Source organism: Oncorhynchus mykiss, chromosome 24 (genome assembly GCF_057628025.1).
Source record: "Oncorhynchus mykiss isolate SJ-2025 chromosome 24, ASM5762802v1, whole genome shotgun sequence".
Lineage (NCBI taxonomy): Eukaryota > Metazoa > Chordata > Actinopteri > Salmoniformes > Salmonidae > Oncorhynchus > Oncorhynchus mykiss.
This window is the reverse complement of record NC_143045.1, coordinates 11,480,374-11,506,291: the sequence shown is the minus strand read 5'-3', so window position 1 is coordinate 11,506,291 and position 25,918 is coordinate 11,480,374. Positions and strand designations below refer to the sequence as shown.

The 25,918-nt window shown below is 41.8% G+C and overlaps 4 protein-coding genes across 4 annotated transcripts in view; 2 read left to right on the top strand and 2 right to left on the bottom strand.

Moving 5' to 3' along the window:
- Nucleotides 1–781, bottom strand: part of LOC118944016 (protein yippee-like 2) — a 29,104-nt gene extending 28,323 nt beyond the window's left edge. Inside the window, exon 1 of the mRNA XM_036961241.2 lies at nt 576–781. The gene's annotated coding sequence lies outside the window, so the exon portion shown is untranslated. The remainder of the gene's footprint in view (nt 1–575) is intronic.
- Nucleotides 782–1,857: 1,076 nt separating this feature from the next.
- LOC110503726 (uncharacterized) lies at nt 1,858–5,451 on the top strand. The gene is made up of 5 exons (XM_021582212.3): nt 1,858–2,166; nt 2,626–2,773; nt 3,016–3,086; nt 3,178–3,253; nt 3,385–5,451. The coding sequence occupies exons 1-5, from the start codon at nt 2,002–2,004 to the stop codon at nt 4,923–4,925; spliced, it is 2,001 nt and encodes a 666-aa protein (XP_021437887.3). The 5' UTR covers nt 1,858–2,001; the 3' UTR covers nt 4,926–5,451.
- A 5,931-nt stretch (nt 5,452–11,382) lies between these two features.
- LOC110503727 (uncharacterized) lies at nt 11,383–20,049 on the top strand. Its single transcript, XM_021582214.3, has 4 exons — nt 11,383–11,702; nt 14,935–15,199; nt 15,327–15,409; nt 18,286–20,049. The coding sequence occupies exons 1-4, from the start codon at nt 11,556–11,558 to the stop codon at nt 19,693–19,695; spliced, it is 1,905 nt and encodes a 634-aa protein (XP_021437889.2). The 5' UTR covers nt 11,383–11,555; the 3' UTR covers nt 19,696–20,049.
- A 1,455-nt stretch (nt 20,050–21,504) lies between these two features.
- Nucleotides 21,505–25,187, bottom strand: LOC110503725 (uncharacterized). The gene is made up of 2 exons (XM_021582211.3): nt 25,134–25,187; nt 21,505–23,763 (listed from the first exon to the last, which is right to left on the bottom strand). The coding sequence occupies exon 2, from the start codon at nt 23,752–23,754 to the stop codon at nt 21,700–21,702; it is 2,055 nt and encodes a 684-aa protein (XP_021437886.1). The 5' UTR covers nt 23,755–23,763; nt 25,134–25,187; the 3' UTR covers nt 21,505–21,699.
- Between the last annotated feature and the right edge of the window lie 731 nt (nt 25,188–25,918).

Genomic DNA, 25,918 nt, shown 5'->3' with positions numbered 1-25,918 from the left:
TGTTAATTGAAATGCATTCCAGGTGATTACCTCATGAAGCTGGTTGAGAGAATGCCAAGAGTGTGCAAAGCTGTCATCAAGGCAAAGGTTGGATACTTTGAAGAATCTCAAATATATAATATATTTTGATTTGTACAACACTTTTTTTGTTTTGCTCGGAATTTGCGCTACTCCACTGTATATGATGATATTGACATTGTCAGCAGGTATGTTAATGCGCTCGATTCTCCCATACGGTATTCCTGCCTGCGACTGCTGGTGGTGCAGTATCAGGCCACGCGTAACGTGTAATAATAATAACAACCAGCTCCACTGCAGACCTTGCCATCCCATCCATGCCCGCAACATAAACAACCAGCTTGCAACATTCTGAACCGCATTGGGCAATTCAATTATAAAAGCCTATTCCACCATAACGGTCAAACATTTCATTATGCAACTGAAATTTAATTTAAGAATTATTATGACAGCAAACGATTCCCCATTATAACACAAATGTGTGTGTGTGTGTGTATATATATACATATATATATATATACACACACACGTTATGGCAATGATTTACATAGATTTACCTTTGAATATAAGAAAAATATATGTTGATCACTTAAAAAGTCACACCTCCACGTTTTCCTCGTAGCAATGCCAAACCTAAAACCTTCTTCGCATTCCTTTCGAGGTAAATTTCCTCTCCAGCCTGGAAAGTCGTGCAGACGCAATGCTTTCAAGCGCGCGGTGCCCAGACCGAGTTTGATGTAATTGCACAGAACCGCACTGTACTTCGTCTGGAGACAAATTGACAGCCGTGTCCGCCAACCAATACAGCGATAATGCATAGCAACACTGCGCTTATTGGTTATGAATAGACAGGAGCAACCAATACTCTTGTTCCTAATGTTAGGCTGGCTACATGCAGTTCTTTTCAGTTTTAGGACAGAGACAGATACAGACCTGTATTAAATAATTTGCTGAGGAAAGCTATATCATTCAGAAATTGTGTTGAAATTATGTAAATAGGCAGAATTGGCACAGCAATGGACTATGGACTTCAACAACTCGAACTTTTGATCAAAGATTAACCCTTCATATGACTTGTTTTGACGTTTGGTGGACTCTCCTTGCACCCTACTTCAGGGTTTCCCAAACTCGGTCCTGGGGTCCCCCCTGGGTGCACGTGATTTGGTTTTTGAATCAGCTGTGTAGTGCTAGGGCAAAAACCAAAACGTGCAAACCGGATAGTTAGTTTCCAATCTTTGTGTAACTGATTGCTGCCTCCTAGTGGTGGTTTTAAACCACACTCACTACAAATGAGGGGAAAGTAAAGATTGCGTGTGAAAGCAGATCAGCACCATCTGATGTTTATACTTGGGGGCGTGCTGTTTGATATAAACAATCTAATTTCTTTCCAAATGGCTTCAACATCTATAAACTTGACCTGAGTTTAATGGTAATTTAGCCGCAATCCTGATAGACACACGAGACATAGATGCGTTGCCTTTTCTGTTCAATATGCCTTATTGTTGTATATTTTATTCTATAGATCCTGTTCGAAATCTTTAATGACTGATGTCTGGTGATTGTTGTATATATATTCGGATGTTAGTGGGATATAAAGCCTAGAGGTTAAGAGCGTTGGGCCAGTAACTGAAACGTTCGAATCCCCGAGCTGACTAGGTGAAAAAATATGTCGATGTGCCCCTGAGCAAGGCACTTAACCACATTTGCTCCTGTAAATCGCTCTAAGAGCGTCTGCTAAATCACTAAAATGTACATTTCCAATTATCTCACTTGTCGGACTTTTATTTTGAAACTGGAAAAGGCACATTAAGTCTATATATGACGTATTAGAGACGTTCTAGAAGTACCAAGGCTGCCATTTTTGTCTGTTGAGACGTGCAAAGGGGCCATCAATCAACTTTTGATTCAACTAGCTATCTTACTGGAACTAAAGAAGTCGAACAAAATTGTTAATTTTAGTATTAGATTGAGGACACAATTTCAATGGATTACGAGTCATTTCAATCACAAGCAACTTCAATTTTGGCTATTGTTGTTGAAGCGTCCGTGGCAGAAATGTGCAGAGTTGAGCATGAAGCGTCAATCATGGCATCATGTAGTGAAATATCTTGCACTGGAGATGATGGTGATCAAAATGTCAACACAGGGGTGGGTGTCTTCCTACGTAGCCAGTTAACTAGCTTGGACTCAGTTTGCATAACAGTACCTAATGTAGCCTATTCCAAGATAGCTAGTTGTTCATTAGCCTTACATCTTAACGTACCGATGATCAGTTAATACATTTCACTGTCCAAGTCCTAACTTCAGGGGTCAGGAGGACTCGACACTCACTGGTATGATGGCCAACAGCCCAAACTGGTTTTGGAAACACTGCTTTACTAGACCCCCCCCCCCCCCCATAACACACTAAAGATCAAAATGTGGGATATGGGGTGTTGTTTATTAGGATCAAACGGTTGGAGATGGGGTGTTGTTAATTAGGATCAAACGGTTGGAGATGGGCTTTAGTTTTGTAGGATCAAACTGGGAGATAAGTGTACATGATGTGGTTGTGATATTAGGTAGCCTAATATTGCTTCGCCATGATTTTCTTCCCATTTCCATCAGCCACGGCTTGTCTCCATCATGCACCTGTTGATGAAGGAAGCCATTCGAAAGTTATGTAGGTTATTCACAGAGTGTACTACAATTCTACAAAATGAAAATGAGACCCTGAAGAATAAACTGGAATTAATGGTGACACCACTGGAAAAGGGTGAGATCTGAAAAATAGTAATTCTATGTTGACCAAGAATAATCAGTTTGGTTAGTTGGGAGTGTGTCTGAAATCCACAGGAAACCTCAGACTGTAAAAATCTGAAAAACAACGTTAAAATCTAAATAGTTAGAATACCATGCAGAGCATTAGATAAACTGGACTATGTAAACATATTCATCTGGTTTCATATGAAAGAAACCGGGTTGAAATAATTCCACTTATTTCCATTTCTCTTTTAGGTTATGTTGTGTCTCCTGCCAGTGCAACGAAAGATGGGGAGCCTTCTGCATCATCAGAGGAAGACTGTGAGGTGGGTAGATTGTATTTCATCAAAACATGCCAAATGAAATCATTGTAACAGTAAGTCTGTTTTTACTGTGTGTGTATTTGTCTGTTGGCAGGAGGATGACTCAATCGACTGTTCCATCAAGGAGTGTGATATCTCAGGAATCAATGTGACATCAACCAGAGGAGAGGGTAAAACTCTTTGATTGTGTTATCTCAGTAATTCTGCTCAGTATACATCTCAACTGTATTTAGATACTTATTTTGCAATTGACCAGAGGTTTATGTGGCTTTCTTTGTGTTTGCACTCTATTTGTCCTTAGGTCCTGCAGATGTTGATAATGCACGCAGAGAGAGTTCAGGCACAGACAGTGACCCCCCTGCAGGAGACCGAGAGGAAGTAAAAACAGAGCCCACATCAAGAGACCCGGAAATTGGCGTTGAACACATCCATGATGCTCTCACTGATGGCCCACTAGTCAAAACAGAGGGCAATGGAACAAATGAAGAAGTTTCATCTGCTGATGTAACAGAAACTACAGAGCACAGCTGCCCCAGAACAAAGCAGATCTTTCCCAAAAGGAAGAAATCCTTTAACTGTGACCAGTGTGGGAGGCGTTTTCATCTGAGCAGCTTGCTGAAACAGCACAAGCGAGTTCACACGGGAGAGAAGCCTTTCTGCTGTGGCCAATGTGGAAAGAAGTTTATATACTTAACTTCTCTCAACAAGCATGTCTTGGGTCACTCAAAAGGGAGGACTTTTGGCTGCACAGTTTGCGGAAAGACGTTCAGTGAGGAGAGAGCACTAAAGTCCCACGAGTTTGTTCATTCAGAGGCAAAACCATTCAACTGTCTGACTTGTGGACAGGGTTTCACAACAAGAAACAGTCTTATGGTGCACCAGAGAATTCACACAGGTGAAAAACCATATAGCTGCACTATGTGTGGAAAGAGTTTTGCACAATCCAGTTACCTCACAACACATAAGAGAACACACTCCCTCGACAAGCCATTTAGGTGTGCTCAGTGTCAAAAGGGTTTCATGACTGAGCGGGCATTGAAATCTCACCAGGTAGTGCACACAGGACTGAAGGCATTTAAATGTGAGATATGCGGAAGCAGTTTTGGTCACGAGGTCAACCTTAAAAGACACAGTCTGATTCACACAGGGACTAAACCGTTCAGCTGTAAGGTGTGCGGAAAGCAGTTCAACCAATCCAGCACCCTCAAAGGACACATGCAGGTACACGAAGGATTGAAGCCCTTTATGTGTGACATTTGTGGAAGAACATTTGTATACAATTACGCTCTGAGAAACCACCAGCAGACACACATGGATGACGAAAAGAAGGACAAGCACAGGAAACCACAAAGTTGTGAGATATGTGGGAAGTGCTACAGCTCCATTGGGACGCTTAAAATACACCAGCTGCTTCACACAGGTGAGAAGCCGTTTGTTTGCTCCACATGTGGGAAAACCTTCACCCAGCGAGCTGCTTGTGTCATACATCAGAAGGTTCACACTGGAGAGAAGTCTCACATGTGCAGCGTGTGTGGGAAGAGCTTCAGTTTGCCAAACAGTCTTCGACTACATGAACGAATTCACACTGGCGAGAAACCTTACACATGTGAAACTTGTGGGATGACCTTCCGTATCAGCGGTAACCTTAAAAGGCATATGCGTGTTCATACAGGAGAGAGGCCCTTTAGCTGTGAAGTATGTGGGAAAATGTTCAGCCAAGCTAATAATGTCAAAGCTCACATGCAGGTGCACAAAGCAGAAAAGCCATACTCATGTGACAATTGTGGAAAAAGCTTTGCCTATGTAAGAAATTTCAAGGAACACAAGTGTGTCAGTAGATAACCATTTGCAGCACTGTGAGGATTGTATCACAAAATGTGTAGTTTGGGGTGCCTACATGGTTGACAAGTGAGGATCAACTTTTATTATTATTATTATTAAGAGAGTGGGCATTAAAAATGAAGTCTCTTAGTTTTAGGGTTGATGATGCTGTAGACTGATATCTGGGCATTTGTTGAGCAGGAAGATGACATGGTCTCAGTATTATAAGTTATTTATTTGTAGCAAAACTTATTTTGTTCATTTAGCACTTTTATCAAATTGCATAAGCTTTTTCTTTAATGGACAGATAGAAATGTACTGGGCGAGGGGTGGTCCAAAATAAGGGAGGGTTGTCAATTACATTTTTTTGCTTTGGGGAGGGTTGTGTGGGTTTTTTTATTGGGCAAAGGGGAGGGTAGTGTGTTTCTTTTTTGGGGGGGGGGGGGGTTCTCCCTGGTTTACATTCGCTCTTCTGCATGTATTTTCCCTATAGACAATGGCTTGTGGAAGAACATTTGATATTACACTAATAAACTTTTAAAATGTTTGTGAAGGTTTGGTATGATGTGGCTATAATGACGCTTTAGCTACTGCAAGCCTATGATATGAAGGCAGTGCGCCCTGGAGCTCCAACTGACTGACAGTTCAATTTGAGGTGAGGAGGTCTATTTCAGGTCTACCAGAGTTTACTCCTATAATCTAACAATATAATGCTTATCTTCATCAAAAATATTCTGATTGAAAATCTACAAATTAGCCTCCGTCTGTACATCTATAGCTGCATAGCAGACGCTATAGCCTACAAAGAAATACATTGTGAAGCATTTGCGAGTGCGACACAATAGGCTGGTAGGGGAGTCAGGGACATTAAATGCTGAGCTTTTAAAAAACATTTTGTTGTATTAAATCATTATAGTCTATAAATTGCGCATATAGGCTGTGAGTTACTTATAATTAAATACAAATTAAACAGTGGCTTTGAATACATTTTTAGAAACACCAGTTTGGCCAGAGTCTGGCTTTAGGATCATGCAATGGTGCTGGGAGAGCATGCCAGCATCGAAGAATGTCCTCTCCGCTCTTGCAGAGCTACTGGGGTTGCAAAACACTATTTTGGCTACTCTTGCCAGGCTGGGCAGGGATGCAGAGTTTAAAAAATATATACACTGCTCAAACAAATAAAGGGAACACTTAAACAACACAATGTAACTCCAAGTCAATCACACTTCTGTGAAATCCAATTGTCCAATTAGGAAGCAACACTGATTGACAATAAATGTCACATGCTGTTGTGCAAATGGAATAGACAACAGGTTGAAATTATAGGCAATTAGCAAGACACCCCCAATAAAGGAGTGGTTCTGCAGGTGGGGACCACAGACCATTTCTCAGTTCCTATGCTTCCTGGCAGATGTTTTGGTCTCGTTTGAATGCTGGTGGTGCTTTCACTCTAGTGGTAGCATGAGACGGAGTCTACAACCCGTTTGGCGTTTGCCAGAGAACACCAAGCTTGGCAAATTCGCCACTGGCGCCCTGTGCTCTTCACAGATGAAAGCAGGTTCACACTGAGCACATGTGACAGACGTGACAGAGTCTGGAGACGCCGTGGAGAACGTTCTGCTGCCTGCAACATCCTCCAGCATGACCGGTCTGGCGGTGGGTCAGTCATGGTGTGGGGTGGCATTTCTTTGGGGGGCCGCACAGCCCTCCATGTGCTCGCCAGAGGTAGTCTGACTGCCATTAGGTACCGAGATGAGACCCCTTGTGAGACCATATGCTGGTGCGGTTGGCCCTGGGTTCCTCCTAATGCAAGACAATGCTAGACCTCATGTGGCTGGAGTGTGTCCGCAGTTCCTGCAAGAGGAAGGCTTTGATGCTATGGACTGGCCCGCCCATTCCCCAGACCTGAATCCAATTGAGCACGTCTGGGACATCATGTCTCGCTCCATCCATGCACTACAGACTGTCCAGGAGTTGGCGGATGCTTTAGTTCAGGTCTGGGAGGAGATCCCTCAGGAGACCATCCGCCACCTCATCAGGAGCATGCCTAGGCGTTGTAGGGAGGTCATACAGGCACATGGAGGCCACACACACTACTGAGCCTAATTTTTACTTGTTTTAAGAACATTCCATCAAAGTTGGATCAGCCTGTAGTGTGATTTTCCACATTAATTTTGAGTGTGACTCCAAATCCAGACCTCCATGGGTTGATAAATTTGATTTCCATTGATAATTTTTGTGTGATTTTGTTGTCAGCACATTCAACTATTTAAAGAAAAAAGTATTTAATAAGAATATTTCATTCATTCAGATCTAGGATGTGTTATTTTAGTGTTCCCTTTATTTTTTTGAGCAGTGTATATAGGACACACTTACTCATTCAAGGGTTTTTCTCTTTTTTTAACCTATTTTCTACATTGTAGAATAATAGTTAAGACATAAAAACTGTTAAATAACACATATGGAATCATTTAGTAAGCAAAAAAGTGTTAAACAAATCAAAATGTTATATTTGAGATTCTTCAAATTAGCCACCCTTTGCCTTGATGACAGCTTTGCACACTCTTGGCATTTTCTCAACCAGCTTCATGAGGTAATCACCTGGAATGCATTTCAATTAGCAGGTGTGCCTCGTTAATTTGTGAAATTTCTTTCCTTAATGCGTTTGAGCCAGTCAGTTGTGTTGTGACAAGGTAGGGTTGATATACAGAAAATAGCCCTATTTGGTAAAAGACCAAGTCCATATCATGGCAAGAACAGCTCAAATAAGCAAAGAGAAATGACAGTCCACCATTACTTTAAGACATGAAGGTCAGTCAATTCGGAACATTTCAAGAACTTTTAATGTTTCTTCAAGTGTAGTTGCAAACACCATCAAGCGCTATGATGAAACTGGCTCTCATGAGGACCGCCACAGGAAAGGAAGACCCAGAGTTAGCTCTGCTGCAGAGGATAAGTTCATTAGAGTTACCAGCCTCAGAAATTGCAGCCCAAATATACGCTTCACAGAGTTCAAGTAACAGACACATCTCAAAATCAGACTGTGCGAATCAAGCCTTCGTGGTCGAATTGCTGCAAAGAAACCACTACTTCAGGACAGCAATAAGATGAAGATGCTTGGGCCAAGAAACACGAGCAATGGACATTAGATCGGTGGAAATCTGTCCTTTGGTTTGATGAGTCCAAAGCTCGTTGTCTTTGTGAAACGCAGATTAGGTGAATGGATGATCTCCGCGTGTGTGGTTCCCACCGTGAAGCATGGAGGAGGAGGTGTGATGGTGTGGGGGTGCTTTGCTCGTAAGACTGTCAGTGATTTATTTAGAATTGAAGGCACACTTAACCAGCATGGTTACCACAGCATTCTGCAGTGATACACCATCACATCTCGTTTGCGCTTTGTGGGACTATCATTTGTTTTTCAACAGGACAATGACCCAACACACCTCCAGGCTGTGTAAGAGCTATTTGACCAAGAAGGAGAGTTATTGATTGCTGCATCAGATAATCTGGCCTCCACAATGACCAGACCTCAACCCAATTGAGATGGTTTGGGATGAGTTGGATCGCAGAGTGATGGAAAATCAGCCAACAAGTGCTCAGCATATGTGGGACCTCATTCAAGGCTGTTGGAATAGCATTCCAGGTGAAGCTGGTTGAGAATGCCAAGAGTGTGCAAAGCTCTCATCAATGCAAAGGGTGGCTACTTTGAAGAACCTCAAATAAAATATATTTTGATTTGTGTAACACTTTTTTGGTTACTACATGATTCCATATGTGTTATTTCATAGTTTTGATGTCTTCACTATTATTCTACAATGTATAGAATAGTAAAAATAAAGAAAAACCATTGAATGAGTAGGTGTGTCCAAACTTTTGACTGGTACTGTATACATACAGTGCCTTCGGAAACTCTTCAGACCCCTTAACTTTTTCCACATTTTGTTACGTTACAGCCGTATTCTAAAATAGATTAAATTAAAAAAAATCCTCATCAATCTACTCAAAATACCTCATAATGATGAAGCAAGAACATGTTTTTAGACATTTTCACAAAATATAAAACAGAAATACCTTGTTTACATAAGTATTCAGACCCTTTGCTATGAGACTCAAATTTTAGCTCACATGAGAACACAGTGGCATCCATCATTCTTAAATGGAAAAGTTTGGAACCACCACGTCTCTTCCTAGAGTTGGCCGCCCGGCCAAACTGAGCAATCGCAGGAGAAGGGCCTTGGTCATGCAGGTGACCAAGAACCCGATGGTCACTCTGACAAATTTCCTCTGTGGAGATGGAAGAACCTTCCAGGAGGACAACCATCTCTGCAGCACTCCACCAATCAGGCTTTTATGGTAGAGTGGCCAGGCGGAAGCCGCTCCTCAGTAAAAGGCACATGAAGCCCACTTGGAGTTTGCCAAAAGGCACCTAAAGGACTCGGACCTCTGTATTCTCTGGTCTGGTGAAACCAAGATGGAACTATTTTGCCTGAATGCCAAGCGTCACATCTGGAGGAAACCTGGCGACATCTCTACGGTGAAGCATGGTGGTGGCAGCATCATGCTGTGTGGACGTTTTTCAGCAGCAGAGACTGGGAGACTAGTCAGGATTGAGGGAAAGATGAACCGAGCAATGTACAGAGAGATCCTTGATGAAAACCGGCTCCAGATTGCTCAGGACCTCAGATTCGGGTGAAGGTTCACCTTCCAACAGGACAATGACCCTAAGCACACAGCCAAGACAATACACGAGTGACTTCGGGACAAGTCTCTGAATGTCCATGAGTGGCCCAGCCAGAGCCCGAACTTGAACCTGATCGGAAATCTCTGGAGAGACCTGCAAATAGCTGTGCAGCGATGCTCCCCATCCAACTTGACAGAGCTTGAGAGGATCAGCAGAGAAGAATGGAAGAAACTCCCCAAATGCAGGTGTGCCAAGCTTGTAGCGTCATACACAAGAAGCCCCTAGGCTGTAATTGCTGCCAAAGGTGCTTCAACAAAGTATTGAGTAAAGGTTGTGAATACTCATGTTAATGTGATGTTTCAGTTTTTTACTTGTAATATATTTGCAAAAATGTCAAAAAAATCTGTATTTGCTTTGTCATTATGTGTTATTGTGTGTAGATTGATGGGGGGGACGGGGGACGGGGGGGACGGGGGGGGGGGACGATTTAATCCATTTTAGAATAAGGCTGTAATGTAACAACATTTTGAAAAAGTCAAGGGGTCTGAATCCTTTCTGAATGCACTGTATGTATTATTTTAACTGACAAATAAAATGAATCAATCAATCCAAACTGTGCAGCAGCCAACTGATGAATGAAAAGAGACATCTGTTACAAAACACCACGTTTAAAGACATTCGGAGATTGTCAAGCCAAGCCTTCAATACTGGGTAAGCCTACAAGGTAGGGAGGGATGTATTTTCCGTTTGTTGAGATTGACATAATCTATTTATTTTGGTGTTTAAAATGCAAGCCATGATATTTAAGTGCTCTAAGTAGCCGGTATACTTTGTTTATTGGTTGAGTGGTGCATTGGCACAGAAACCTGTTGGTTGGAAAATTTGTTGCATAGGTTTTATAGAATTATAAATATGGCATCAAAATGTACATCTGATTTCCCCCTAGCTGATCATTGTCTCTAGCCGGCTCTGATCGTGAAGTAATAAAACAGGCAGGGAGAGTCTCGTCTGCGGTGGTCAGCGAACCCTCAACCTTCAAGCCCCTAGCCCTGTGTGGCATTGACAGTGCCACGAAAGCATGTTATATCCACATTTATAAAGACATGGTAGCTACAGTTATTGTTAATTTTGGTCGTAAACATTGTTTTGAGTTATTTCTATGAAGGGGGAGGGTGTTCCATTTATTTTACAGTACAATGGGAGGCTCATGTGAAAAAAAATGTTAATGTTGGGGAGGGGGGTGCATAATTTTTTTAATGACATCTTGGGTTGGACAATCCCACCCCCCACCCCCAGTAAATTTCGATCTGTCCCTAACATACCTACATTAACATTCCCTACACACCTGCAAAGCAATCCCTGGATTCTTTGGATGTGCAAGTACATTTCACTTATGTCAAAATAAACATTTCCGTTGGCGATGACTGATGACTTTTTGATGCATTTGTTTGTAATGATTTCTGCGATTTTTGTAGTGTACGAATTATTTTTCTGTAACACAATAATCACAATCTACCAGTACATTTGCCACCAAACATCACTCTTTCCCATATAGCTAATTTATAAGTTAAAACAAAGTTACTTTTATTTTGAAAGACTAAAAACGGTTGTCACGACACACAACAGCCACAAAGTCATAAACCCCGCCCATTTGTACAATTTATCTTCTTGGGTTTTTAAACTTATTAAATTAAGACCAAAAAGCAAATGTTTGTTTTAATGAATTTTTATGATATAGTCACTCTGACTTTGTGGTTGCAGTAACTAGTGGAAACCAATGAAAACCTATACCTCGACCCGGAAGAACATGTGACCTATTCCGGTCGAGTTGTTTCAGGTCAGTCGGACAACAACACTGCTAACAGCACTAGCTTCACTTATTTTGTAGTTAACGTGACATAGCGCTAGGCCAACTTGGCCAATAGCGCGTATTTACGAAGATTTGTAAGTGCGTTGTGATTTTGACAAAAATGTCAGTTTTGCAAGGACAGATTGACTCCATTTTGGAGATAATGGTTAGAGCGACTGTTACAGAAATTAGCAAAGTTATCGAGGGTTCTGCCTCGTCTGAAGTGCCAACAACGGGAGATAACGCGAGTGAAGCCCCAAACGAACAGGTATATCTGCTGATTATGTAAAGTAAGGCATTTTGTAAACTAGTCCGCTATTTAATTGCACCGACGTAGCAGCCTCCACTCCACTCTGGGGCGCAACCATTACGCCGAAACCGTTTACTCCAAACGGAAAACACATACAAGAGTTTCTATTGGACAAATTCAAGAAGAGACCTACCCATTTCGTTCCGTTTGGTTATGCGCTATGCTGAAATCGCTCCGCCATTTCATATTTCGCCTAGTTTTAGTTTGTACCAAAACAATTAAGTATAGACTATACTTGCTTGTTTGTAGAGAATCATTATACCATAGCCTAGGCTCTGTCGTAACAATTGGCCTAGCGTCGTCCAGGTTAGGGAGGGCTTGGTCGGTAGGGATGTCCTTGTCTCATCGCGCACCAGCGACTCCTGTGGGGGGCCGGGCGCAGTGCGCGCTAGCCAAGGTTGCCAGGTGCACGGTGTATCCTCCGACACAGAGATAACATTAAGTGTCGTTTTGTTAGATCAAATCATTTTTCATATCCTAAAAAGGTCCATGTAGCATCGAGTTTGTATTTCCACTCGTTCAATTTGCAAAGAAAATAATCTGTGAAAATCTAACCCTAAATGTTGTTTCAACCAGTCAAATCACATTCATATGTATTCCTCAGAGATCCTAGAACGTAACCAGACTTCACTATATCATTAAGGGTGTATATATCCTATATATATCCTATAGGACACCAAATTTGGTCAGAGAGCGACGCCTTTATGTCACGCCGATGATGCGGCCGTCTTCATTTGATCTACAGTATCTTTGTCAAATAACTGTAGATGCTAACCTTTTGCGACAGCATGCCTTTTCCTTTTGGACAAAAATTATACAGTTAGGCATCCCATCCCGGGCGGCGCAGTGGTCTAAGGCTGTGATCCTAACTGTCCCTGTCAGTTAGGATCACCACTTTATTTTTATTTTAAGATTGTGAAATGTCAGAATGATAGAGTGATCTATTTCAGCTTTTATTTCTTTCATCACATTCCAACTGGGTCAGAAGTTGACATGCACTCAATTAGTATTTGGTTGCATTGCCTTTAAATTGTTGGGTCAAACGCTTCAGGTAGCCTTCCACATGCTTCCCACAATACATTTTTAAAGTCATGCCCCTCTCCATCCTTGACTATTCCTTAAGTCTATTAAACACACTGTCATTGTTCACAAACAGAACTGGTATTATAACCAGTTTTAGGGTGCCTCTCCTCCCGACGGTAGGGCCTGCGCCCCTCCCAATAGTTGAAGGTGCCATGTCCAGTTGATAATCGCCCAGATAATTGCCTCAACTGAACCTAAACTATACCAAAACTAATTTCACACTTATCACAACAGATCAAATAAATGACGTAAAGTATGATGGGGAGAATCGGTGATTGAGAGGACACGGACACATAATTATGTAATCACCAATTGTGAATGAAGATCAGGGCGGGCCATTCTATTGTATTGCTCTATTCTAATTATAATCAGTCCACCGAATCCAAGCAGTCCTATCAGTCTACTCTGGCCTACTTGGGGTAAACAGTCAGTGAGGGCGTGCATCATTTACAATGGCAAGAAGATCAAGACAAATGGATGGACATGCTGTGTTAAGCGTTGCTACCAAATCTGAATGAAAATGACTGATGGTGGGGAAGAAATTAATCTTGATGACATCTGATTATCGGCACAAAACGTTGTAACGGAGAGCAGTCCCTAAAAAAACATTTGCAACAAACTCATCAGCTTTCGTTGTTTATGTGCATGCTTTAACTGATGCCATTGCGTGAAGAAGCACACCATGTATGCACGAGCTGACAATAATTGACTATTTTTGACTGCTGTCATATCAACACATATATTCATTAAAAAGCCATTATTGCTTTTGTGCAGATGTTCCATATTTATCAAGCACACCTGACGCTTATAATGATGTTTAGGCTACTGATGTTTTCATCATTCCACCGCATATGTTGCTGGCAGTGCGTCTCGGTGGTTGGGGTATTTTTATTAGGTTCTAATAAGTTATCTGTTACTTTCATTCCAACACATGCTTTCTTTTTCATAGTTATAACAAAGGCACTCCATGTACAATTGATTGAACCCTTGTGTGTTTTTAATTATTTAATTTAGTGTTGAAATGTATCCTACAGTAACAAACCAATAAATGCTTTTGTGTTATTTGAAAACAAAATGTGTTCATTCTGTTACCTAAGACCTTCATGGACACAACCAAATGATTCTTTTTGAATTGGGGATATGAAATGTATTAATTACACTGCTAGAATGTTGCAGTCATTCTGACTGCTCATTAGCTTGAAGGGGGGGGGTCCCTCAAGGCCCAATGGTTCTAGGAGGTCCCATGAAAAAACAACATGCCCCCTATGGAAATGAAATGCCCGACAACTGATTGGTTCTGGTGCCGGCCCTGCCTTAGCCTGGAGACCTGACATTTGAATTTCATTATATCAGCATCGGGCGTAAATGAGCGTTTGGATCAGCAACGTTTCCTCTCACAACCTCTACAAGCCGGAATGTGAAATAAAATGACATTTGAACTTTACCAGTTGTCTGTGTGGTTGGTCCTTTTGCAGGTAGGAATGTGTGACAATATATCCAGAGGAAGGTATAATTAAATCAACTTTTCAAAGCGCTGGTAGTGCGTTCAGATGTCTATCACCTGATGTATGCACTAGATGATAATATAATGCATGCATACTTGCCAAGCTCATGAATGTGTTTACACATTCTGCGCATGCTTCATGTGATAGAAATCTTAACACACTACCAGCGCTTTGAAAAGTTGATTTAATTATACCTTCCTGTGGATATATTGTCTCACATTCCTACCTGCAAAAGGACCAACCGCACAGACAACCGGTAATGTTAAAATATAATTTCATTCAACATTCTGGCTTGTAGAGGTCGGGAGGAAACCTTCCTGATCCAAATGCTCAATTAAATGAAATTCAGCTTTGGGTTTTTAGGCTACCCATCCCTGACCTAGGGTATGTGTTCTACGTCTGGTTAATTTAGCTAATACATTACGCTAGTACTTACCACAGGGTTGGCTCAACTGGAAACACGTTTGTATAATTTAGATCTGCAAGCATTTATCATAAACGACAGAAATCCTTTCAGAGACGTTTATAATGGAAGCTAGCTAGTTAAGTAAACTGAAGTTCGTTCTGTATGCCCTAAACTTGCTTATGTTAATTTCACTCAGTTGACCCAGTTGACCTCATTCATGGAGATACTGGCAAAGGAGGCTGTGGACCAAATCTGCAAGCTATTCAACGAGTGCTCCTCCATTCTGCATCTGGAAGTGTCTCGGAGTCAAACTGAGAATGAGGACTTGAAGAAGAGGCTAGATGCGGTTGAGACCAAACTGAGGACTGTCTTAGAGGGGAGTGGAGGACAAGAGAACACATCAGCCAATGGCTGCTGCAGTGAAGTCAAGATCATCCACCAGTTAAAAGGCACACACCCAGGTGAGAGTTGGCATTATTTCAGATAGGCCATCAATATGGTTTTAGAGTGCTTTGGTACACTGTTACTAAAAGCAGTGCTTTTGAATTAAATTCAAACCTTTTTGATTTTGACTGCCATCTTTTTCAGGCGTATGCGCTGGTGATGCAGAAGTGAAACGATCCCCCATCCTCCACCTGTGGAAAGGGAGACTTCCCTCAACTGTAAACGAGGTAGGCTTATTTGCCTAACTGACAATATTCTGTGGGAAGTTTAGATCTTGGAAAGCTGTCTGGAATTACTAGGGGGGTACAGAACGTAATAACCTATTTACTTGTCTGTATCATTATACACCATTTGGTACCAGGTAGTTAACAATTGTATTTAATTATTGGAAGTGAGTACAATAAGCATTTTATCCCTTTGTGAAGATTTCTGTTGTTTTATGATATTATATGGATATATACAGTGGGGCAAAAAAGTATTTAGTCAGCCACCAATTGTGCAAGTTCTCATCTTTTTAAGTTGGAGAGAGGCCTGTAATTTTCATCATAGGTACACTTCAACTATGACAAACAAAATGAGAAAAAAAACATCCAGAAAATCACATTGTAGGATTTTTAATGAATTTATTTGCAAAATATGGTGGAAAATAAGTATTTGGTCACCTACAAACAAGCAAGATTTCTGGCTCTCACAGACCTGTAACTTCTTCTTTAAGAGGCTCCTCTGTCCTCCACTCGTTACCTGTATTAATGGCAACTGTTTGAACTTGTTATCAGTATAAAAGACACCTGTCCACAACCTCAAACAGTCACACTCCAAACTCCACTATGGCCAAGACCAAAGAGCTGTCAAAGGACACCAGAAACAAAATTGTAGACCTGCACCAGGCTGGGAAGACTGAATCTGCAATAGGTAAGCAGCTTGGTTTGAAGAAATCAATTGTGGGAGCAATTATTAGGAAATGGAAGATATACAAGATCACTGATAATCTCCCTCGATCTGGGGCTCCACGCAAGATCTCACCCCGTGGGGTCAAAATTATCACAAGAACGGTGAGCAAAAATCCCAGAACCACACGGGGGGACCTAGTGAATGACCTGCAGAGAGCTGGGACAAAAGTAACAAAGCCTACCATCAGTAACACACTACGCCGCCAGGGACTCAAATCCTGCAGTGCCAGACGTGTCCCCCTGCTTAAGCCAGTACATGTCCAGGCCCGTCTGAAGTTTGCTAGAGAGCATTTGGATGATCCAGAAGAAGATTGGGAGAATGTCATATGGTCAGATGAAACCAAAATATAACTTTTTGGTAAAAACTCAACTCGTCGTGTTTGGAGGACAAAGAATGCTGAGTTGCATCCAAAGAACACCATACCTACTGTGAAGCATGGGGGTGGAAACATCATGCTTTGGGGCTGTTTTTCTGCAAAGGGACAAGGACGACTGATCCGTGTAAAGGAAAGAATGAATGGGGCCATGTATCGTGAGATTTTGAGTGAAAACCTCCTTCCATCAGCAAGGGCATTGAAGATGAAACGTGGCTGGGTTTTTCAGCATGACAATGATCCCAAACACACCGCAACAAAGGAGTGGTTTCGTAAGAAGCATTTCAAGGTCCTGGAGTGGCCTAGCCAGTCTCCAGATCTCAACCCCATAGAAAATCTTTGAAGGGAGTTGAAAGTCCGTGTTGCCCAGCAACAGCCCCAAAACATCACTGCTCTAGAGGAGATCTGCATGGAGGAATGGGCCAAAATACCAGCAACAGTGTGTGAAAACCTTGTGAAGACTTACAGAAAACGTTTGACCTCTGCCATTGCCAACAAAGGGTATATAACAAAGTATTGAGATAAACTTTTGTTATTGACCAAATACTTATTTTCCACCATAATTTGCAAATAAATTCATTAAAAATCCTACAATGTGATTCTCTGGATTTTTTTTCTCATTTTGTCTGTCATAGTTGAAGTGTACCTATGATGAAAATTACAGGCCTCTCTCATCTTTTTAAGTGGGAGAACTTGCACAATTAGTGGCTGACTAAATACTTTTTTGCCCCACTGTAGGTATAGATATGCAGTACCAGTGAAACGTTTTGACACACCTACTCATTCAAAGGTTTTTCTTTATTTTACTATTTTCTACATTGTAGAATAATAGTGAAGACATCACAACTATAAAATAACACCTATGGAATCATGTAGTAACCAATAAAGTGTAAAACAAATCAAAATATATTTGAGATTCTTCAAATTAGTCACCCTTTGCCTTGATAACAGCTTTGCATACTCTTGGCATTCTCTCAACCGGCTTCACTTGCAATGCTTTTCCAAGAGTCTAGAAGGAGTTCCCACATGCTGAGCACTTGTTGGCTGCTTTTCCTTCACTCTGCGGTCCAACTCATCCCAAACCATCTCAATTGGGTTGAGATCGGGTGATTGTGGAGGTCAGGTCATCTGATGCAGCTCTCCAGTGGTCCTCATGGGAGCCAGTTTCATCATAGCACTTGATGTTTTTTGCGACTGCACTTGAAGAAACTTTAAAAGTTCTTGAAATTTTCCGCATTGACTGACCTTCAAATCTTAAAGTAATGTTGGACTGTCGTTTCTCTTTGCTTATTTGAGCTGTTCTTGCCATAATATGGACTTGGTCTTTTACCAAATAGGGCCATCTTATGTATATCACCCCTACCTTGTCACAACACAACTTATTGGCTCAAATGCATTAAGAAGGAAAGAAATTCCACAATGAACTTTTAACAAGGCACAACTGTTAATTGAAATACATTCCAGGGTCCTCATGAAGCTGGTTGAGAGAATGCCAAGAGTGTGCAAAGCTGTCATCAAGGCAAAGGGTGGCTACTTTGAAGAATATCAAATATAAAGTATATTTGGGTTTGTTTAACACTTTTTGGTTACTACATAATTCCATATGTGTTAGTTCATAGCTTGTAGAATAATAGTGAAGAAATCAATGTAGAAAATAGTACAAATAAAGAAATACCCTTGAATGAGTAGGTGTGTCCAAACTTTTGATTGGTACTGTAGATAGAAATAGATGGGTCTCTAAACCTGCGTTCCATTAAATCACTTTCCCTCTCATCTCAGCACTCCAACATGGAGGAAACGATCGAGTCAGTTATTATCAAAGAAGAAGGCTTAGAAGATTACTTGTACAGTAGCACCTCAGACCCAAGTTCTTTTTTAGAGAGCCACGCCCAGGAGTTGAGTGACCCAGAGAACCCCTCAGAGGACCCAAAGGACAGAGGTGGCGCCGCAGGGCCAAAGCATTTGAGAAAGCCAAAGATCACTGGGGCTCGTCAGGCAAGGCCCAAAAAGGAGAACCATCTTAGCTGCAAGCACTGCAGGAAGACATTCAGCAAACTGATCCAGCTGAAAGCTCACCAGGCGATCCATGCAGCAGCGGAGAAACCTTTTAACTGCAAACAGTGCGGCAGAGGTTTTTCCTTTAAACGCAGTTTGGATGCACACCAACTGCTTCACACAGGAGAGAGACCACACACCTGTGGCGATTGTGGTAAAGCTTTCACCTTAAAGCAGCTACTCAAGAATCACCAGAGACTCCATGCAGGGTTGAGACCGTTCCGCTGTGACGAATGTGGCAAGAGCTTTAACCGGGCCCACGGTCTCAAGATGCACCAGATCGTCCACACAGGAGAGAGGAAATACAGCTGTGAGATCTGCAAAAAGAGTTTCAGCATACCAGGAAATCTCCACAGGCACCAGCGTATACACACCGGTGAGAAACCGTTCCGTTGCGATACGTGCGGGAAAAGCTTCAACCAGGCAGACACTCTGAAAGGACACCAGCGGATCCACACAGGAGAGAGGCCATTTACCTGTGAGACGTGTGGAAAGTGTTTCATTCAAAGAAGTGCTCTGAAAATGCACCAAAGAACCCACGCAGGAGAGAACGCCTTCCTCTGTGTGGTGTGCGGGACAGTACTGGCTTGCGTCAACTCTCTCAAAACACACCTTCAGGCTCACACAGCAGAGATGCCTTGTATTTGCTCAGTGTGCGGTAGTAGTCTCAGTTCATTCACTCACCTCAAATCGCACCAGCAACTCCATACTATGGAGAAGCCGCACAGCTGTGGCCTATGCAACAAGAGCTTCCAGTCGGTCAGCTACCTGAACATACACATGAAAACTCACACTGGGGAGAGACCGTTCACCTGTGACGTGTGTGGAAGGATGTTCACTCAACACAGCAGCCTGAAAACCCACCAGGCAGTCCATACTGGGGAGAAACCTTTCAGCTGTGAAACGTGTGGGAAATGTTTCAGCAACACTGGGAACCTCAACAGGCACCAGCGGATACACACTGGAGAGAAGCCTTTTAGCTGTGACCTCTGTGGGAGGAGCTTCAACCAGGGCAACAGCCTCAAAGCCCACAAACAAATCCACACAGGGGAGAAATTATTCATGTGCGACAAATGCGGGAAGAGTTTTTCCTACCTGAGGAATCTGAAAGATCACAAGTGCTACTATATCTAAAACCAATAGGCATAGCCTCTTATTGCGATGGACCACACTTGGTTTGAACAATTGTCTCGGCATTAAAAATGCATTTATAGGTCAGTGAGTGGCATACTAACATAAGAAGTGTACTGATTAGATTGGTTGCCAAAAAAGCCTTTTTTTTCAAAGTATTTAATTTTGTATAACCAGTTGCCTTTGTGGAGTAGAAATACTTTGAGTGGATTGGCTGGTGGTCCAGTAACTGTTCAATGAAGCAGAGCCTAATTTATTTGAGAAGGATGTACATCTGTAACCTTTCTTGTCTTGTGTACCTTTTATTACTGTTATCTCGTATTTGTGTGCCAATGGTAAATAAAACTCCTGAAATGAGTCCTTTGTTGGTGTGTGTGTGTTTGTTGCTATCCGTGCATATAGTCCCTCTAACAGCTGCAACATAACATTAATGCAAATGATCGAGTGCCTATGGGTTGGTGTCCCTCTATGGCGCCTTGTATGAAGTGGCTCGGATGAGACTGATAAGACTCGTATGGATATTACATAACAAGGAGAAACAATAGGAAAATAAACCTGTATTTCAGTCCATTTTTGGCACTGAAATAGCAGATCTTCCATTTCACATTAAATTAATTAGAATTGTGTCGATGCATGAATTCCTCCGAGAACAGATTCTTGATTGTGGACTTGTGGTGTGCCGCCCATCTACATGTCTGCATTACCAGTAACTGTGTTCCCAAGCCATACCTCAGCCAATGTCACTATGATAGAACTGTGCAACGCTCTCTTCCCTTCCAACAGAAAAGTACAGTAGATGTGAGACAGTTTCCTGAATGGAGCCAAACAAGTTTTAAAAAAAATCTATGAATAAGCTAAGGCAACACTGTTGGTGATGTCAAAGGAAGTGTACATGTGACCAGAAGATGATTATCTTCAGCACTAATAGAAGTTCATGTGCAGTGGTAGAATGAAATGGTTCTGTATTATGCCTGCATATTCATAATTCATGTTGGGTTACCTTGGGCACTTCAAATATGCAAATCCTCATAGGGTAATCAATGAAAGATGGTCCTAATATTGTTGCACACTTCACATTGATTAATTCATTTAATATGTGGTTTTGGTGGTCTGCCTCGCACCCATCTATGGTCATCCTTCCCTCCAATCCTCATTCCTGAAAATCACAAGTCTACAAATGTTCCCTGTCACATTAGTCACATTAATAGGTATGGCATAATGTCTATGTTTAGACCAAACTCACCAAAAATGAAGATCTTTAATTATTTTCCCCAATGTTCTCTGATGTACTCCATGCACATAATAGCAGAGAACTTGTCATATATATATATTAAGGGGAACTTCCTTGCCACCCAGCCACTCTTCAGCAGCACCCCACCTAGAATGCAGTGCATGAGGTGAGGGATCAAACCTTGTGTTCTGCTGTCGGGAGCCTGACCTGACCCTGTGTTCCACAGTAACCTACATTTCTTTCCATTTAGGGTTAATCACATTCAACCTCCAAAAGGTTGACTCGAGGCTCACTCACGAATGCTCAGCAGTAATGCCCCTCAGCACGTGTAGGTTAATGTATCCTTGAATCTGCACAGTGGGTACGCAGTGATGTCTAGTGGCGTTTCGAAGAACAAGCAGTTGTATCTCTGAGTGTGCGACTGCATGTCTTGAGTTGGAAAGAGTATGTTTTGTATCCATGGATGGATGTTTAGTCATAGATTATAGAGTAAATGCCTCAAGTTTATTAACTCTGAGCAACACTCCTAGTCTAATTCACATCAAGATCACACATGGCAGATATTGTAACCCATCAAGAAATTAAATTAAATGATTTGTTTTATTTCAAAGAAAAGCATGAATTTTCAATCAAATATTTAACACCATTCCATGGTATTTTAATCGTTATACTATATCACTTACTCTTCACAATGCATGTGCAATAGACAGTTGCATGAAAGCATAACCATCTGAAAACAAGAAACAAAACCACAATGCTGAAACCGCAAAAGTACGTCAAAGAAAACCGCTAGCTAGAAGCCAAGCTGTAAGCACTGTCAGCATCTCTAGGGGAAGTTTGTGTCTGGGGAAGCATGCAAAGCTCACACAGGGCTTTAAAAGGTGTGCAGGCTGTGAAATGGGTCGGTTGAGTGTGGAACACATGGGTTTGTCCTGTAACATCTGGGTGTTGTTGATGATCCAGTTACTGATGTACAGGATGGGTGATCTGCAAGAGCAGTCCCAGGGGTTCCCCTCCAGGTGGAGGGCCTTCAGGCTCTGCAAAGGCTCCAGTGTCCCATTCAAAAGAGTACTGAGGCGGTTTGATTTCAGGTGAAGTTTCTGGAGACGGTGAGGGCCTTGAAACATGTCAGGGTGTAGCTGTTCTATCTGGTTGTTGTCTAAGTCAAGCTCCTGTAAGTCGGCCAGGGGTGCGAAGACTTGAGGGTGCAAGGCCACCAAGCGGTTGTTCTGGAGAAGGAGTCTACGTAAGTCATCCAGGGAGTGGAAGGTTGCATATGGGAGATCACGGAGCTGATTGAAGCTGAGATGAAGCTCCTTTAGTGTACCTAACCCATCAAAGCCTGCAGGAGTCAGTGCTGTGAGGTGGTTGTTATCCAAATCCAGCATCTTGAGGCTGCGAAGCTCAGAAAATATGCCTGTGGGAAGATCTTCGATCAGGTTTTCATTCAGCAGGAGCTCTCTCAGGTTTCCAAGGGTAGAAAACTGCTCAGGTTGAAGAGCTGTGAGACGGTTATTGAAAAGCTTCAGGGAGTGGAGTTTAGCCAGACCATGGAAGATGGACTTAGGGAGAGACCTGAGGTGGTTATTGTTCAACTGTAGCTCCCTGAGTCTCTTGGTCTTGTGGAATAGGCCTCTGGGAATCTTGCTTATTGCGTTGTTGTCCAGGTAGAGTGTCCGTAGCCTTCTCAGTCTGGAGAACAAGGCATTGTGGAGGTCAGCTATCTGATTATTGTCCAGCTGGAGTTCCCCTAGCTTAGACACCATGTGAAAGAGCCCTGGTGGTATGTATGAGATATTGTTGCTGTCAAGTTGCAGCTCTCTCAGCATAGTTAGGTTGTGAAACAGGTTCTCTGGAAGGTATGTCAGCCTGTTGTGGTAGAGATCCAGGAGCTCCAGTCTGCATAGACATTGAAACACTTCAGAAGGAAGGGATTGGAGGTTATTGTAGCTCAGATCCAATTGACCGAGATGTGCTAGACCACTCAATGAGTCCTTAGCCATTATGCTCAGATGGTTATTATTCAAAACCAAAATCCTTAGATGGCTGAGCTCAGAGAAAGCATCTTCTGGTAAAAATGTGATGCTGTTCTTCTGGAGGTACAAGCTGTGCAGCTTTGACACATCCTTCAGGGCAGCAACGGGCACAGAATCTAACCTGTTTCCACTGAGGTCCAGATGACTCAGGTTAACTGCTCCACTGAATGTGCCATTCCCAATGCTAACCAAGTTGTTCTTAGACAAAATCAGCTTTACCAATTTTGATGAATTCTCAAACACCCCTTCCTCAAACTCCACAATACTGTTGCTGCTCAGGTGAAGGTCAGTGAGTGCAGGGGCTCCAACCAGTGCCCCGTACTGCAGGCTGTTGATCTGGTTCAGTGTTAGAATGAGCGTCTTTAATTGACCAAGGCCTTGTAGAGATCCTGGTTGCAGGGCCTCCATGTTGTTCTCGCTGAGGTCCAGGAAGGTGAGTGCTGAGAGGCCTTGGAGCTGCCGAGGGCCCAATGAACCCAGGTAATTACCCCTGAGAAACAGCTTGACCAGGCTGCTCATGTTGGGCCAGATGAAGTTGGAAGTCAAGGAGACATTGAGACAGTTCTTGGTGAGATCCAGGAACTGCAGCTGCTCCAGTCCACTGGTGGGGAATGCCTCGATCAGGTTGTGGGCCATATAAAGCTCCTCAGTACCATCTGGGAGGTTAGGGAACTTCTTCAGCCTCTTGTCCGGGCAGCTGACTGTGATGTTGTCCAGACATTCACATGGTGAGGCAGGACAGGTAGCAGCTACTGAGATGAGGGCCATGATGACCGTGCTTAAACTCACCAACATTGCGAGGAACTAATGTTGATATGACAGGAAAAGAAATTGGGTCAATGTGAGATCTGAAACAAATATATGAAACTTCTGTTGTGACATAATTCCTGTTTACCAGTACACATCCTGCTCAAGCATGTAATCTATGCCATTTCATTGTTCCTTTCTTTGGATATTCAGTACAATGTCTTGTTAATTATGTGAAAATCTTGCGACACTACAAACTTGTTGGATGCATTTGCAGTTTGTTTTGTTTGTGTTTCAGATTATGTTGTGCCCAATAGAAATGAATGGTAAATAATGTGTTGTGTCATTTCGGAATCACTTTTATTGTAAATTAGAATTGAATCTGTTTCAGAACACTTCTACATTCATGTGGATGTTACTGTGATTATGAATGAATCATGAATAATGATGAATGAAAAAGTTACAGGTGCAAAAAGATCATGCCCCCAAAACATTAGACGATATTTATGGTAGCATCCACATTTACAATAAAAGTGAGTCCAAGATACATAAAGTGCTTTCATTTCTAAATGATAAAACAGATGAAAATACGCTCAAATGAAATGTGACATTCTGTACTGTACATAAATACTGTACTGAATGAAAACATTTGATCACAAATCCAAAATGGCGGAGTATAGAGCCAAATTAAAAGTTTGTCTATAAACATATCAGTACTGTGTAGCAATGAGTACAATATAATTACACTGTGCTTTCCAACTTTTTCCAACTTAAAAATATACAGTTTCCCTGTCACTTATTATAAAATGGAACCCAACAGATTGCTTGGGAGTGACACCATCTGTCTTTACAGTAGATTCCCTTATGTAAAATTCCATCATTAAAACTTTTATTGAGATTTAAGGGTCAACCTGCAGTTCAAACAATAACAAAGCGAAACCCTGCCACTCTTTTGGTTAAAAGCTGAGGGATGGGGCTGCAGAAATGTAACATTCATTGTTTGTAGGTGACCAAATACTTATTTTCCACCATAATTTGCAAATAAATTCATTAAAAATCCTACAATGTGATTTTTTTTCTCATTTTGTCTGTCATAGTTGAAGTGTACCTATGATAAATTACAGGCCTCTCTCATCTTTTTAAGTGGGAGAACTTGCACAATTGGTGGCTGACTAAATACTTTTTTTGCCCCACTGTATATTCTTCAAGAATCAATGGGTATAATATCATTAATTTTAAAGTCTAAAAATGAATGTTGCAAGGCCAATTGCCCCTTTAAGGACTTGCAAGTTTATCATATTTTAGTAATGACAAAAGTGTAAAATATGTGCATGCATTTCATTCTCACTTTGAAAGTAAGAGTAAATGCACAGTTGCATACAAATATTTAACCAACATTTTTATTCACTAATCATAAGTCAACTTACCTTTTAGGAGGAGAGATTTGTGCTGCATGTGATTGTAGTGAAGTCATAAATTGTGAAAGGCTTTTAAAGGTGAGAGTTTTAGGTGTCGGAAACTTTTTTTCAGAATATTACAATTTGTCAGCACAAATGTTGTGGTTTAGAACCTCTATCTGTGACATCAGATCAGTCTCATTTGATTACCACAGAAAGCTAAGCAGGTGTCTAGAGGTGAGAGATGCATGTCAGTACCAAGAAAATGAAATAAACCACTTCAAAGCTTAGTCTGTGACTGCACTGCAATCAGTCTAGTCTGTGTCTAGGGTATACTGATAATATCTTGCTGTGTTTGATAATGTAGAACAGGTATTCCCAAACTGGGGTACGCGGAATGCCATCAGGGTATGCCGAGTAAAAATTTAAAAAAATTTAAAAAATCACATTTTCAAACAGTTCATTTATATTTTCCAACAGGGCTATACATCTGGGTGAGGTTTTTTTCTCACCTGAGTAGCCTCGTTTCACTGCCAAAACTAAAATTAAACTATCTAGTGTTCAGCGAAATAACAACACAATGTCAGATACAGGTAGCTTCGTCAAATAATTAACGGGAATTCACGGGAATTCCACTAACAGTCTGTATGTAGCCAAACGTAGCTGCTGCTCATTTCGTTTGCTCGAAAATTGATGGTTAAAATGTTTTTTGTAAAAAGTAAGGCCCTCGTCCATAGAGACACATACCAGCTCTACTGGTAGTACTGCTACTACCAGCAGTACTACACCTGCACCTGTCGACGACACAAGTTGTT

Coding starts and splice junctions, on each gene's coding strand:
- LOC110503725 (XM_021582211.3), bottom strand. CDS start 23,754: ATGTTGGTGAGTTTAAGCACGGTCATCATGGCCCTCATCTCAGTAGCT.
- LOC110503726 (XM_021582212.3), top strand. CDS start 2,002: ATGGATTACGAGTCATTTCAATCACAAGCAACTTCAATTTTGGCTATT. Junction 2,774..3,015: donor GGTGACACCACTGGAAAAGG/GTGAGATCTGAA, acceptor TTTCTCTTTTAG/GTTATGTTGTGTCTCCTGCC. Junction 3,087..3,177: donor CATCAGAGGAAGACTGTGAG/GTGGGTAGATTG, acceptor GTCTGTTGGCAG/GAGGATGACTCAATCGACTG.
- LOC110503727 (XM_021582214.3), top strand. CDS start 11,556: ATGTCAGTTTTGCAAGGACAGATTGACTCCATTTTGGAGATAATGGTT. Junction 11,703..14,934: donor GTGAAGCCCCAAACGAACAG/GTATATCTGCTG, acceptor AATTTCACTCAG/TTGACCCAGTTGACCTCATT. Junction 15,410..18,285: donor TTCCCTCAACTGTAAACGAG/GTAGGCTTATTT, acceptor CTCTCATCTCAG/CACTCCAACATGGAGGAAAC.